At 41.8% G+C, this 14,872-nt stretch overlaps 1 protein-coding gene across 2 annotated transcripts in view; it reads left to right on the forward strand.

The window, feature by feature from the left end:
• The window catches only part of zfpm2a (zinc finger protein, FOG family member 2a), a 117,741-nt gene that overhangs the window by 50,100 nt on the left and 52,769 nt on the right, over positions 1–14,872 (forward strand). For both annotated transcript variants that reach the window (XM_034611911.1, XM_034611912.1), the window contains exon 4: positions 5,777–5,901. In XM_034611911.1, the coding sequence (XP_034467802.1) occupies positions 5,777–5,901 (125 nt within the window). The remainder of the gene's footprint in view (positions 1–5,776; positions 5,902–14,872) is intronic.

A 14,872-nucleotide genomic window follows, 5' to 3' on the forward strand; every position in this document is an offset into this window, starting at 1 on the left:
AATCTTGTTTGTTGATATTTTAGAGTGAAGTCCTATTTTTTTAATTAATATAAATATATCACCGTATGCTGTGTTTTAGTGGTGAACTGAACAGACAGAACTGCACCCTGCTTCTGCAGCTTGCACCGTTTTTAATCCATCTGTCTCAGATACATGCATTCCCTCTGAACAAGCCATCAATTACTCATTCATCCTGACACACTCAGGTGCAGTAATGTCCTTTTGATGGTTGTGAAATTTTAAAGAAAGGCATTTAAAGTAATCAGATTCCAGCAGGAGTGGTGTGTGTCCTCTAGATGTTGTCTGCGATACGGTGGTATCTCGGCGTGAGGACAGTCATTCTTTAAGTTTTGCTGTCTCTCTTTACATGCTATCAATAGAAATTGCAGTGCCTCCCTAAAGATGGATGTCTCCGAGATTGTTGTCAGCAGGCTTGCTGCTAACTTTGCCGGGCTCTTGATGGAATGGAGTGCTTGACAGCTGGTATATTTCAATTCATTCAGTGACACCAAACAACAGTCTGCTTGTTGATAATGTACTGCAGGACCAAGTTGTGTGTGAGTGTGTGCGTGTAATGTTGTATTCTAAACTTTCCCATTTCTTTATTGTGGTCACAGCATAATCACGGGTTATGTTTGGACCCTCAGTCCTTGTCCAACGTCATTGCAGACAGAAAGCAAGGATGTGGAGGTGGGGTTGGTGGCTGGGCATGAAGAATGTCAGACTGGTCACAGTCCTGTTACAGGGCTGGAATTAAGATTTTCCATTTTTATTTTATTATTATTATATTTAAGGTGAGGTTATCTCTCCCTGGAGGGATAGATGAAACGATGGACACCACTCTCATACCTGTCCATTAGGCTACAGCCAGCAGCCAGTTAGCTTAGGTTTAAGACTGGAAACAGGTGGAAACAGCTAGAATCAAAATCCATCTACCAGCCCCTCTAAAGCTCAATATTTCACATATAGTTTGTTTTGTCAGAGGCATCTAATATCAACAATCTCGCCTGGCGATGGGGTTGAAACCTGTGCATTTCTAGATGCATCTTTGAAAATAATACTTATATGCATTGCTGGGTCCCTCTACTACAAGGAGGTTGGAATCTGCCCTCAGAGGGTCCCCCCCAACAACCCCCACACCACCCCACGACCCCCTGCACAGCCTGTGTGGAGTGTCACAGCTGAAATGCCCTAATCCCCTAGACTTGTTTAACTCTTTCCCCCCAAGCTGTCCATCGCCTGAAAACAAGCCTGATCTGAAGGGGTGAATCCTGCCACCGAATCACCCCTCCCTCCATCTCCCCACACTGCCCCCACATCATGTGGCCAAACTCATGTGGTTGCCTGGAGACTTGGACAATCAACTTTCTCCGCACTGTCTGGGACCATGAGCAGCCAGTCGAGCCGTGTTGCGATGGGTTGGGGCGCAGGAGGTGGGTGGGTGGTGGTGGTGGGGGGGGGGGGGGGGGGTGACGCTCCTTGTGGTGGGGGGTTCTCAGCTGCCTTTCTCTGAGATGATATTGTGGGGTGTGGGTTATAAATGATGCATTTTGCTCACTAGGACCTGATAATAGCAGTTTGAGGAGGGGGGAGAAGTTCATTGCTCTCTTATCAAAGCTCTGTGACATTTCTCCTTCAGCTGGAAAATTTCATATCACATATCTGCTTTAAAGATGTGGCACCTTTTGTTGAACTGATACAGTGCATTCCATTTCACCCCATATGCCTCGCTCATAGTATATTAATTTATAGCCAATTTGCTGGCTCTATAACACGGCCTATCTGTGGAGATGACTGGGTTTCAGGAGGACATCAGTGAACTGCCACACACAGGTTATTGAACTTTGAACAACACTCATTTATTTGCTTTGATTCAAAGGTACTGCTTGATATCAAGAGGGATTGTCTGCTGTGTGAAGCTCCAGCATATTTTCCCACTTGTCTCTATTCCACCATTCTTTGTTTCCTTTATCACGCGTCCTAACTGTTAATATACTTGTGATAAAGGTGAAGTAAACCATAAGCCGGGCCAATAATCAGCGTATGTTTTGGTGCAGCAGGCAATTTATTTTACTGGAAGTTGTCTCATTCATGGTGAAAATAGCTGGAGCAGAGCCATTGCTTTAACAATTGTTAATCTGCAGCAGTGAGTTGATGATGTCATTTGTCATCTCTGACCATTAGCAGAGATCTTATTCTGGACCAGAAATTATATTAAGAACATTAAGACTTGCATTTCATGTGCATTAATGGAAACATTCTCAGGGAAAGATTAATGTTTCATTCTAAAGAATCAAGGGAAAGAAATACAAGTGTGACAACCCAAATCAGTTTGAATTATTATATTATATTGTTATTATATTAAATTATAAAAAATAAATACTTTTATCAAGTTCTATTTAGTGAACATCATTACATCTCTGTAAGGTGTGTTTATTCTATCATTAAATTGTTTTAACTTGTAATTTGTTGTGAAAAGTGCCATATACAAAAAAGGGTGGTTTATTATTATACGGTACAGACAAATAAATAGTTTATTTCCAGTGGAGATCTGCAGTGTTTCCAAAGATAGCAAACATGACCAACCTATGAGACCAAAGATCTGGGGAAATGTGTATAACTTATGCACAAGAATCATCTAAATACAATTGTCCCATTTAATTGTATGGTGCAGCCTTAGCAAAACATGTAATCAGTGCAAACATAATTTAGTTTAAATGAAAAGCTTGAACAAGCTTATATAGAATATATTTGTGTGATGTCAGACAATGTGGAATATGAGGGTTTTTTTCCAAGCGTAATAGGAAATATTAGGAAAAATCTCCTGCCAAGGAGATTGATGAAAAGTGTTTCACTTTACAATATATATATATATTTTTAAGTAGAAAGTGGTCTCCTCTTTTAGGGTCCCTGTCTGTCAATAGTCCATAGACCCACTTATTCTTGAAGTTATTTCAGGCTGGCACTGTGCCACGGACAAACTCATTACCATTCAGTCGTATGCCACTGAATGGAGAGATGAGGAACCTCCGCACCATAACAGAAAAGAAAGACAGGACACACATACGCACATTAAAAAGAGAAGGAAAAAAAAACAAACAGATGCCAGCGTGGAGCATCTTGGGTGCTATCTGAGGAGGATCTCTCCACACAAAGGGACATTCTTTGGTCTGCCAAGTATCTGTGGAGTGCAGGAACAGACCCTAGAGTCTAGCGACAGATGATGATCTTATCGAGGGAGGGGTGTGGGGGTGGTGATTGGGAGGGGGGTGTAAAGGGTGAAGGTGGCGGAGAGTTGGGATTCAGAGGAGGGGGTAGAGCTCTCACGCCACATCATGCGCTCATGTTTTGCCAAGTGTGTGGCATTTGAGAACTGGGTGATGAGAAGAACGCTGGTGCTGGCTTTGTTGAATCTCCTTATTGCCCATCAGGAGCTTTCCACCAGGTTGTGTTTGTTGTTTGCAGTCTGATGGGTTAAACTCCACGACTTCTGTCTTTGCTCTACGTTCATTGGTGATGAGTGCAGGTAATAAGAATTTGGATTTTGGGCTTTGTAAGGATTTGGCTTCACAATGACATCAGGACTTGATGATAACGGTCACTAGTCCAGTTGATAACAGAACACATCTGTATGTCTAGTCGAACCTGTAAGTGTTCATACGGAGCAGATACAGACAGTCCATGAGGGGAACTCATTATTCATCCACGGGTGTTTTTGTGGAGATCTTCCACCAGTATCAGCAACAGATGTGACAAGCCATCTGTGAGCCAAGGTCCTCAGGCAACATTTGGTGTGAGATGCACACAACTGGCACCTAAACATGGTGGACCACAAACTGCACAAATTGAATCATACCCCCCCCCCCCCCCCCCCCCCCCCCTCCGTTCCTTCTCGCACCTACACTAGCCGTTACCCCCTTTTTACTCCTCGCATCCCACCCCCCAAAAAAGAGAAAGAAATGGGGAGAGGAATCAAAATTGTTGGCTGGGGACGACTGTAGCTGTGTGTGTCAAGCGGGGCTAAACAGGAACTTGCATCCAAGCGGTTAAAGGCCGTGGGTCTTATCTGAGGACAAACAGAATGCGTCAAGCGGTGGCTGTTGCTCTCAGTGATGACGACCAGCTGTGCACCAATGTTTAATTATTTCTCTGTAATGAGCTTACCCACCTTCCACTGCAGCACCGGGAAGACAGCATGCAACAGCAGGAACATGGAGAGAGGACTCAGAGGAAGGGCAAAAAAGAAGCTGCCCCAACTCTCTTGTTTGTGGGTCTATTCCAAAAATAATCGTGCATTTTCTCAGCAGTATTACAAAAAATCTGTCTCATTGGTGTTTTCTGAGATTTTATATCGAACTGAAGCAAAAGGCAATCTCGTGAATTTTGGGTGACATTTAGCTTTTTATTGTTCTCGCAGTGACCACCACTGATGAGTACATGATCAGCAAGGCATCATTTGCCGCAGGAAATAACACGGGCTGATGTTTAGATCATGTTTATGCATGGGAAGGAGCACATAAGCGCACATTTCCATACGAGCACAACAGACGGACACAACAGCGTGCTGAAGATACACGGCTGATATTTACAGAGTAGAGCGGGGCTGAATAGGTCATTATACCACATAGGCGTCAGAAAGTTCAGTGATCACTTCAGCCCATTCAGCTTGAACCGAATGCCCTGAGTACCTATTAGCCACATATGTCAAGAAATAGGTTAAAAAGATGCAATGTTAACAACTCGTGTAGAGTTTGTTTGAATCAGAATACATTATAACTATAAGCCTGGGTATGTGCTGCAAAATATAGGTGGCTGTTGTGTGTCAAATCATTGAGCGTGTTCTGTAGCAGACCCTGATCTCTGACCTCAATGATTCAACTCAATGATTGAGACACATTTAATAAAAAAAGTCTTAGACATTGTTCATATCTGGTGAAAATGCTCTTTGTCTGAGTTGGTTGAACTTTGTGCATCCGGGAGTTTTTCTAAATAGACCTTGTACTTATTGATGTCTGAATCATCACACTAACAGCAAGACCTCTTAGTGTTGTCAAGGCAACCACTTGGAAATGTATAGGTGAGAGCTGCTTCCTTTCCTCACTTACCTTCTGTGACATAAACAGACACACACACACACACACACACACACACACACACACACACACACACACACACACACACACACACACACACACCCTCTAAAACACACACTCAAACTCATAAACAAGAAAACAGCCTTCTCCATAAACTATGTCATAGCCTGTCATGGGGTTTATCATAACTATTTGATTAATCACCATCCTGAAAAAGTGCAGTGAATCTCTGCGATATGATAGCAGGGGTTGTCAGGGAGGTGAGCAGCAGAAGAACTAACAGCACTATCCGGTCTCACTGTTAATTAGATGGAGCTCTGCACAGCACTAACAAGGGCCCAACCTTCCTGGAACAGCAGGAATACGCTTCTCCTCTTAGTAGCAGCAGGCCTGCACTGTCTCACAGAGATTATCTCAACACAAGACACCTTTCAAGTAAGGTTAGCGCACCATGTGTCTGAGCAACAACATCAGATGGATGCTCACTTGATTTGCTTATCCACTCTGAAACTGCTCAGCTTTAACCTTCACTGTTTACTGCAGGGGTTTGTGGCAGTAATGTCATCGCACGTGTAGGTTTGAGAGGACAGGACAATGAGTGAACGTCACTGAGATTTGATGTGGAACTTGCGTGCTACACAAAACACTATGGCTGACTGCTTTGGGTTCCCTTGTGTTTCTAGGAGAGCTGGATGGCTTCCTTAAAGGTGGCGAGCGTCGGATCCACAGCCGGCAGCAGCTCCCAGTGGGGACCACATGGGGACCCTTCGAGGGAAAGATCGAGATGAACAGTGACAGCCCTGCAATGGTATGTCCCTTTTTTGGCCAACTATGCAATGAAACACAATAGTATAGTATACTTTAGTATGAAGACGTTCCAACATGTGATCCCATCAGTTAAAAGTCTGGTGGCCAAATCTTGTATAGTCTGCACATAGCTGTTCACAGCAGGTAAAAAGAACATTGCAATAATCAAGATGTGATCAAAAGAAGATGTGAATGACTGCATTTGTCAAATATTGTGTCCAAAAGCAAAAACTGAGCTGGAGTTGGAAATTTAAAATGGGATAAAATGTTATATCAACCTTTTTTATGATATATATTTAATGTTCTTAAACACCAATCCATGATCTGGTAGTAATGAATTAATAAATAATTTATCAACCATCATTATTAGTTACAACTTCTTACCATTATATGCAGTATGCCTCATTAAAATTGTTTGTTGCTTGGACTAAAAACTGTTCCCGAACTGTCAGGATCATTAAAACCTGAAGTGAAATGAATTTATTTGGTCAAACTTTGTCTTAGCAGCCATGGCAACGTGATTACTAGTCCTACGTGTGAAGCCTGTATTAATGGTAATTCCTGTGACATTCAAAGCTGTTGAGGTGACTCTACTGGGATCTAACTGGCCTCCAATAAAAGCCTTTGAAGTGCATCTATTTTAACCATTTTATCTGCATATTCTATGACAAAACACTTTAATTGGTGGATTTTGAGCTCAGCGCAGGCTTCAGCTGAATGCTCGTTCTTCACACTCCATTATTTTTGATGTGCACGCAGCCGCCTCCTATCTCTTGTTTCAAGGGTCCCAGCAGAGGCTCGTGTTGACCTGCTGCTCTGTTGGAGTGACAACTCCTCCAAGGTTTTGATACTCCATTCTGCATTTGGATTAATTAAGAAATTCCTATTAAATTTGTGACGAGACCCATTCATCCTGTTAAGAAACATAAGGACAAGTCAATGAGGACTTTGGTCTCAGATGCCCTCACCCCCACTTTCCCAGATTCCTTAAACACAAAACTTTATTAAATCATTTCAGAGCGCTTTTGACTGTTTTCTAAGCTCCCCTCGTGGTTTTGAAGTCATCAGTGGCTTTAAATAACTCAGGCCGCATTATAGCCATGAAATATGGCTTCTCTCAGGGTAAAGCCAGTTATCCTTGGGCGGAAAAGTGATTTGACAGAGCAACACCTCAAGTTGCCTTCCAAAGTAACACACTCAATGTATTTCTCCAGCAATCTCTGCATGAATTTCCCTGAAAGGTGTCCAGGACTAACCTTCAGGTGTCCCTCAAGTGACCCTCACACTTACCAAGCGATGTCATTTAAACATCTTTTTGAATTGCTTGTTGCTTGGGTGGTGTTGTTTTTTTCAGTAGATTCCAACTTTACAAATTTTTCACACTCCCCATTGAGCTACATGCATAAACTGGTTGTTGCTCTTGGCAAGAGGGATAAGTTCTTAACTAAGTGCCCTCTGAGGAATTCGTTGCTACTTTCCTCAGGTTTTCTTTTTTCTTGAAGTGAGCAGGTGCTGGTCATCACCTGTAATAGGCTGTGGAGGGGTTATAGAATATGCCGAACCTCCTCCGCAATTAAAAGCAGAGGGAGAAGCTCTGGCATATTGCTTAAGGATCTCATGTGTGTCTATTCTCATGGGGGCACTTTCAATGCTTTGCTTCTTGCCCTCCTCCTCTCCCAAGTTTCATCTCTCAAATGGGGCACTGGCTGTTAGCAGCTTCTCACTATCTCTCATTAAGGGCTAGGTCAACCCAACTGGCATGTGTTGTTACTGAGCCTCCTTTCTTGGTTCAGTGCAAGTTTTTACACAGTGTTAGTTGTTTCTTGGATGCTGAATGTGCCAGAATCAGTCAATTTTTGTGTTTTTGCACATCCATAGGGAATCATCTCATTCACAGTTGAACAGATTTATTTCATTATTTTTTCTTTCTTTCCGAGACATTGAGCTGTTGCCTTGTTAAACATGCAGCCGTTGACAACATCCCTAATATCTCAGTTATTTCAGTGGGAGGCGAGGGAGTTGTGCAGATCTTCAAACACAGATACATCAAGACAGGAACAAACTCTAATGCCTCACCTGGAGATGGAAAGGGGGGGGGGAGTTGAAATAACAAATGTGAGATGAGGAAAGGGAGGAAAGAGACAGGAGGGTGGACAGGGGAAAAAAACTTAGATAGTTTTGATGCATGTCAGTGTGGCCAGTGCAGCAGTGCTGGGTTCAAAAGGCAGCACAAAGGGTTTGAGATAGAAATAAAAAGCTCATTGCTTCATGGGCCTGTACCTCTGCTAGGAGGCTCTCCCAGTTATTCTTATGATGTGCGACCTCCACAGACTATTCAATCTCCTTTTACTCTCTCAGATTTTGTTCAACCCATAGATGTGAATAGGTGAATGAATTACCCCGAGACACCCAGGTATATTGCAAGAGTGACACCTCTCTCTTGCTTGAAAACACAGGGCCCGCTAGTGAGATATTGATTTGACCTCTCTGAAATCAAACATGTTTCATCCCTTCATACAGACATGTCATTTAAGATAGGGCTTTTTTGAGGTCAAGCTATTTTTGGCAAGCAGCTTCGTATGGTTCATAGGTCTGTTTCTCAATTCTTGGCATCGTGCCCGCAGAGGGACTAAAGTGTCATGACTCTTTAAAGTGATTTACAATAAATACAGTCAATTTGTGCAGCTTTTGCATTTAACTGGACAGGAGCAGGACTTAATCACATGCAGAGCCATTTAGGAGGAAAGTATTCTAGGTCCGACTTGCGTCTGGAGAGTAGTTCTGTGGAGGGAAGGATGGGAGGATAGGAGGCAAGGGGAGTGTAGTTACCAGTCCCCAGAGGCAGCAAATAGGAGCTGGCCTAGCTACATGCGCTGTGGCCTGGGAGCCGATGTGGGTCTGGCTGCCTCTGGACGACAGGCCTTGGTAGCCGAGCGGAGTGATGGATGATGCTGAGAAAGAGCGGTGAGTGGAGCGTTTCGTGCAGTTGTCCGGGCAGCCCTGGAAAGAGAGGTACTGTATAAAGCTTGAAAAAGAAAGAATGAAAAGCGAGAGTGTTGGAGAGAGAGGAAGCGGGGGAGAAAAACAGAGTGGAAAAAAGCATGACAGGAAATCTGGGCATCTGCAGGACAGAGATAGGGTCACATCTCGACCGTTTATCAAAGAGGAAAGCAGATTTCACAGCTGATGGGTCGGCCGTGGCAGGTCTGTAGACCCCAGGGGCTCAGCTTGGCATGAGGCACTGGAGTTATAGTTATTGCTGTTGGAAGACCTGTTAGCACAATCACACTGCACTGTATTGGACAGCTAATATGTCTCGTCTTACTGTGCCGTCTTTTTATGCTCTTTATCGTGAAGATTAAACATGTTTATCACGATACAGAAGTAGTTTTCATGTGTAATAATTTTTTAAGATGCTAAGACCATAACAGGGTGTTGCTTAGGTAAAGCAAACCCAGTTTAATTAGGGAAAGAAAAGGCTCTTATGCATATTGAAAGAGAGGAACAGTCTAAACTGAAAAGTTAGTAATTGGCCTGGGTTAGAGTCCTTTGTAGAGACTAAGGAAAGCAGAAGAGGGAGCTCTCAAATCAAGTAACAGACAGAGAGACAAAAAGCAAGAGAGAAAAGAAAATCATAAGTGAATAAAACACCCAGGACCCAGCCTTTTGCTGTTGCTGTCAGCCGCTTTCCCTGCTCTGCTCCTCTTCCTCCTCCTCTCCTCTCTTCTCCCTGTCTGACTGATGGAGCTGCCAGAGCGCCGTCTCATCCCTCACTTCTCTCACTGATCAATCAGACCATTAGACTCCAATTACAGCCGCAGCCCCGGCGCAGGTGAGCGACGAGCACATTCAGCCGGCTGCCGACAACGCCTCTGCCCGGCTTCCTCACGCTCTCCAAATTAACGCAAATTAATAGTGACACTCAGACATAAATGTCTGCAATCGGGGAGCTAAATTAACAGTCTGGGTCGAAGCTATTGAGTAGCAGGTGTCTTTAAAAGTGGTAATTACCTATGCTGGACAGAACTGGGAGGAGAAGGTGGCCGACAGTTTGCCTGGAGTAAGAGGCCTGGCCCTGGTGAGCCTGGCTCCTATTGTAGGTGTTAATAATTGATTGGGAGGCAAGCTATTAATGAGGAGCAGATTTAGAGCTCTGTTGTATGTGTGTTGATGAGAGTGTTGCCGCCTCTTGTACAATGCCTTACCAATGCTAATTACTAGGGCTTAGTCAAGGTGCACTGTAATGAGTCTGGATTCAATAGAATTCTGGTCTTTATATGTTTTGAGGGCCTTTCAGTGCAAATTACATAGTAATTGAAATACATAAGTCTTTCAGTTTCTTTATCTTCTCTGCCATCTTAATACACTTGTTGTATATTTGCTGTGAGCATCGGTCTTTGATAAAAACAGTAATCTGTTTTTCACACAGGGGCCCTGATACAAAGGCTATGAAACAGGTTACAAGGACAAAATAAAAGTCAGTAAGTGCTATAGGCTAATTAAGTATAATAACCAATTTATTCTTAACACAATATTGAAAAATTAGCATTACGTAATACATAATTATTATATAATATATATTCATATATATTTTTACAATATCAAAGCATCTCCTCTTCAAGATTTTTGAGATAAATAACCTGTTTTTCTTTTTAGTTCTATCATTGTACATTTTTTAAGTGGAGATTTTGTTTTGCTGATTTGTCCATGAGAACAAACTGCTAAATGTATTTGTGCTTAAACAGGGTGTGTCCCCAAATTTGAGTGTACGTGCAAGTGTGAGGTTTGGGTTATACCATAGTGTCTGTCTGTGCACGTGTGTGGGAGGGCATGAGCGCACCATGCGTGCGTGTGCAGACTGTGTGCCGCTTTTGGCTGTGAACAGAGAGCTTTAGTTGTAGACTACAGAAGAGTGAAAATGTCAAGATACTGTCCTAATTTTAACCTGGGACAGAGAGAGAACAGAGGCTGTCAACCGATGGAGTGTGATTATTGTGTAATTTAGTACAAGGGTAGGAATATGGGCCTGTGCAACCAAAAAATGCTCCAGAAATTATTCAGCCCATCACTCAAGCCATTTATCTCACTGCTTTTGCCCACCCTCTCCCTCCAATATGTTTATTGTTAGCTAGCCCTAAACTTTAACAAGTGGTGGCGGATTTTTCTGTTTCAGAAATTATATTTTTCTTCTTGTCATTGCTTCATTAATCAAGAGGAGGCATTCTGAAAAATGTTTTGTTTTGGAGGCTGCAATCTATTTTGTGTGTGTGTGTGTTGTAGTTAATCTGCGCCCGTGGCAGGTTTCCCCTCCGAAACGCAGCGCTAAGCAGCGGTATCGCAGGCCTATTGTTGTAGCCTCTGTCATAGCAAGGAGAGCCTGATGCAGGCCTGGGCTCGCCTGATAAGGAAAAGAGGATTCAACATGGCTGGAAAGGAGAATCAGTGGGACTTGAGAGTGGAGTACGGATGGGGCAGATGCACTCGCACACACACACACACACATACGTACAGAATGATGCGCACATGTTCTGCACACATACAGTCACACATTAGCCGACATACACACAAACACAAACACACAAATCATCACCATCATCACACTGGCACATGCCCAGGCAATTATTTACAGTAACATCCAATTACATATGCAAGAAGGCACCCCAGGATAGGACCTCTCTGTAGCATAGTTGCTAAATGACACACACACACACAGACAATCAAATATGCATTCGCATGCACATAAACAAACTAACCATTAAACCAAAAATATCAACAATTGGAAGTGCAAATATTCTGATTTACGTTTGCATTTAAAGGTGGCCTGTGCCTTCCATCGCAAAGTTACACTGTCTTGGATATGGTTTGAAAACACTGCACATTATCAGGACTAACAGGATTTGAATTTCTGTGTTGGACACACAAATAATTTTGGCACAAAGAATGTGGCTTCATCTAATGAAATAATGGGCCCAAATTTTAGGCGGAGAACCAATTTGTGATTGCATGCATCAATTATTTCTTGGGTTTAAACCAATATCGGGGCCAGGGTCTCTTCAGATGGGTAAAATGGTAATTATCTGGCCTGCTCTCCCTCGCTCAATGTCATCCATATATATTTATCAATGGTTTTATCGATTGCTTTCATGTTCTTATATTAAAATATATTAAAAGGGAGGAGCAGCCAAGCTCATTTTATTAAATATAGCCCTTTAAATCTTAGCTTTTTTAGCACAGATCAACATGACGCTGTTGTTTGTTTGTGACTTTGATGGGGAAAGAGTGAAATGCTGTGGCAAAACAAAGACACAACCAGTGTTTTAGTGCTATTTCTATTTTCCTTAGCCTGCACTTTCAAAGTTTCTGTGTGCATGGCTGGAACTCATTGCTGCCCACAGCTCCATGTATTAGATGTGACGCACCCAGTCAGTCAGCTAGTCAGAGCTATTACAGCCACAGCCAAGCGCCGCTGTTTGAGAGATAATGCATGGTTGACTTGATCTACAAGTGAACCTGACATTTTGCTGTCCTTACATCACAACACAACTACCCAAACTGATATGGCAGGTCCCCTGATAAGCAGAGCAGGACTCACTGATTTGCTTTGTGCTCACTGTAATGGCTGCATGGTTTCCTCAGACATGCCCAGGGTACAGTGACGAGATCAAAACAAACACAAAGATCATTTGCAGCATAATTCATTTTAGTTGTAGTTTACAGTCAGACTATTTTAATTTCAAATAGGAGCTTTATTTGCATACATTGCATAGCATTTTTATTTATGAATACACCATTGTTACAGTTAATAATTCTGAATCATAAACAACAGTTAATGACAGGAACAGTATTTTCTTGAAATTAAGACCAAACTTCTTGTAAATCCGCTCGTTGCATCACATGGATCTACGATCTTGTCTTTATCAAACAAATCAAACACTGACAGTCTTTTGTATCATTTCAGCCCTGGTCACACCGACACTGTTATAATGCTACACTTCTTACTCAACCACATTTATTACAATTATAGTTTCTAACCCTTGAAATGATAACATTTTAAAAAATAAAATATGTATATAGTTATCAACCCTAACTCTAAACTATATTATATGAAGTAGTTAAAATATCTCCACCTGCATAAATAAAGTAAATGCTACCTAAATCACTATACATCCGTATTACAATCCTACAATAAGCAATTAAAGTGGTTATTAATACTTTCTATCACGGAAAATGGTATAATATGTAATTATATTTGACAAAAAGGGCCAGCAAAACATGTACCTCTACTTTGATACTTTATGTGGGCTACATTTAGCTGATATAGTCTGATAGCTAATACTTGAAATAAGTAGGATTTTTAATGAAAGAGATGTTGTGTTGGTAGTTTTACCTAAGTAAAGTTTCTGAATAAATACTCATAATGCCCTCTTCCTGTTTTTATATATGTGTATTTTTAATTACAACAAAGTATTATCTTGTGCTGCACAGATATGCAACAGATTTCTGTCCGAACGCAACAAAGTTCGAAAACATCCATGTTTAGTATTTAATTTCCAGCCTCTATAATTTAAAGCACAAAAATGCTTTTTCCCCTAGTCATGTCCTTCTTCGTAAACCTAAAAGAGATTAACATTATCCTACAGAGTTCACACTTAAACATGGTTCAGTCCGCGCAGATGCTGCAGATGTGGCCATGCTACTATAAGCCCCTTCTGTAACTGTAATATGTATACAAGCATTCAGCAGCAGCAGAGCAGCAGCAGTGAAGTCCTGAAGTCCACAGGGCTGAGTGGTGAGCTGGATGTCCCTGACCCCTTCACAACTCTCTGGGTGTTAACTGTCAGCCAGTGGCCCATCACGCAGTCCCAATAACAAACTGTCACACTGGAGAGATGTAGTATCTGTGTGCTTATGGTTTCTGTATGTCGTAAGCACACAAACAGCTTAATATGGGCATTAGCATTCATGAACAACTGTTCCATTTGGGATAGCTTAACACTTTAACAAGTCACACGCTATCACTTACACGCTTATCTCAGAGTTTTATAAATAGGAATTTCTACATGAAACAGATTTGTGGAGATGATGCCGTAGCTGTGATATACCTCAGCAAAGCCAGGTTTCAGTTTTTACACAACGTTAGTCTGACAGGCAACAATAGTCAAGCTCACAAGTCTCTGGCTTCACACATATTGCCCTGTATTACAGTTTGCAATATGTCTTCCCAAATGAATGATTATCCAACACTTCAATACACAGCAGACCTCTATTGCAGGCGAGGCGCATGAGGCAGAAGAAGAAAAAGATGCAAAACGAAAGAAAAGTGAAACAAAGTTGAGTGCTGCCAGCTGCTTTGCCATCTGTCACTGTCATGGCTGTAACTTATGATATGTTGAAACAACTTTCTTGAAAAGTGGTGCAGATAATCCTCCATTGTTTCCATTTGCAATCCCGTCGTCGTCTTTGTATTCCAGGACAAAGTGAGTACAGAGCAGGGTTTGGTGGAAGTTGAAAAGAAGACTGACCAGTGCCCCTGTTGTGACTGTAGAAGTAGCAAGCAGGTGTCTACATCAGATGTTCTTGATGTTGTAAGATTTGAATTATAATCATAAGATTTATTTTCAATGCCACCAGCTCTTGTTCGATGTGAAGAGTGCCCACTGCAGTTAGTCACAAAACGACTTATTTCAGTTTTTGTGTTTATTTTTACATTTTAAATACATGTTATAATTTTAACCATATGGCCTCAATGTGGGACATTCCAAACAAAAATGGTGGTTATGGTGGAGGGCTTATATATATATATATATATTCCATGTTGCCTATCCTTTTAAATAATTTTAATTATTTAATATCATCCCAGCTTTTTACAAATCAAGACTTGATGATCTAACAATGGCTATAAAAAAAATACTGTTTACATTAAAAATCAATCAAGTTGTGATCTTAAAATCTAAATTCAAATCATGCTGTGT

The sequence above is a fragment of the Hippoglossus hippoglossus genome, chromosome 16, assembly GCF_009819705.1.
Source record: "Hippoglossus hippoglossus isolate fHipHip1 chromosome 16, fHipHip1.pri, whole genome shotgun sequence".
NCBI classification, from domain to species: domain Eukaryota; kingdom Metazoa; phylum Chordata; class Actinopteri; order Pleuronectiformes; family Pleuronectidae; genus Hippoglossus; species Hippoglossus hippoglossus.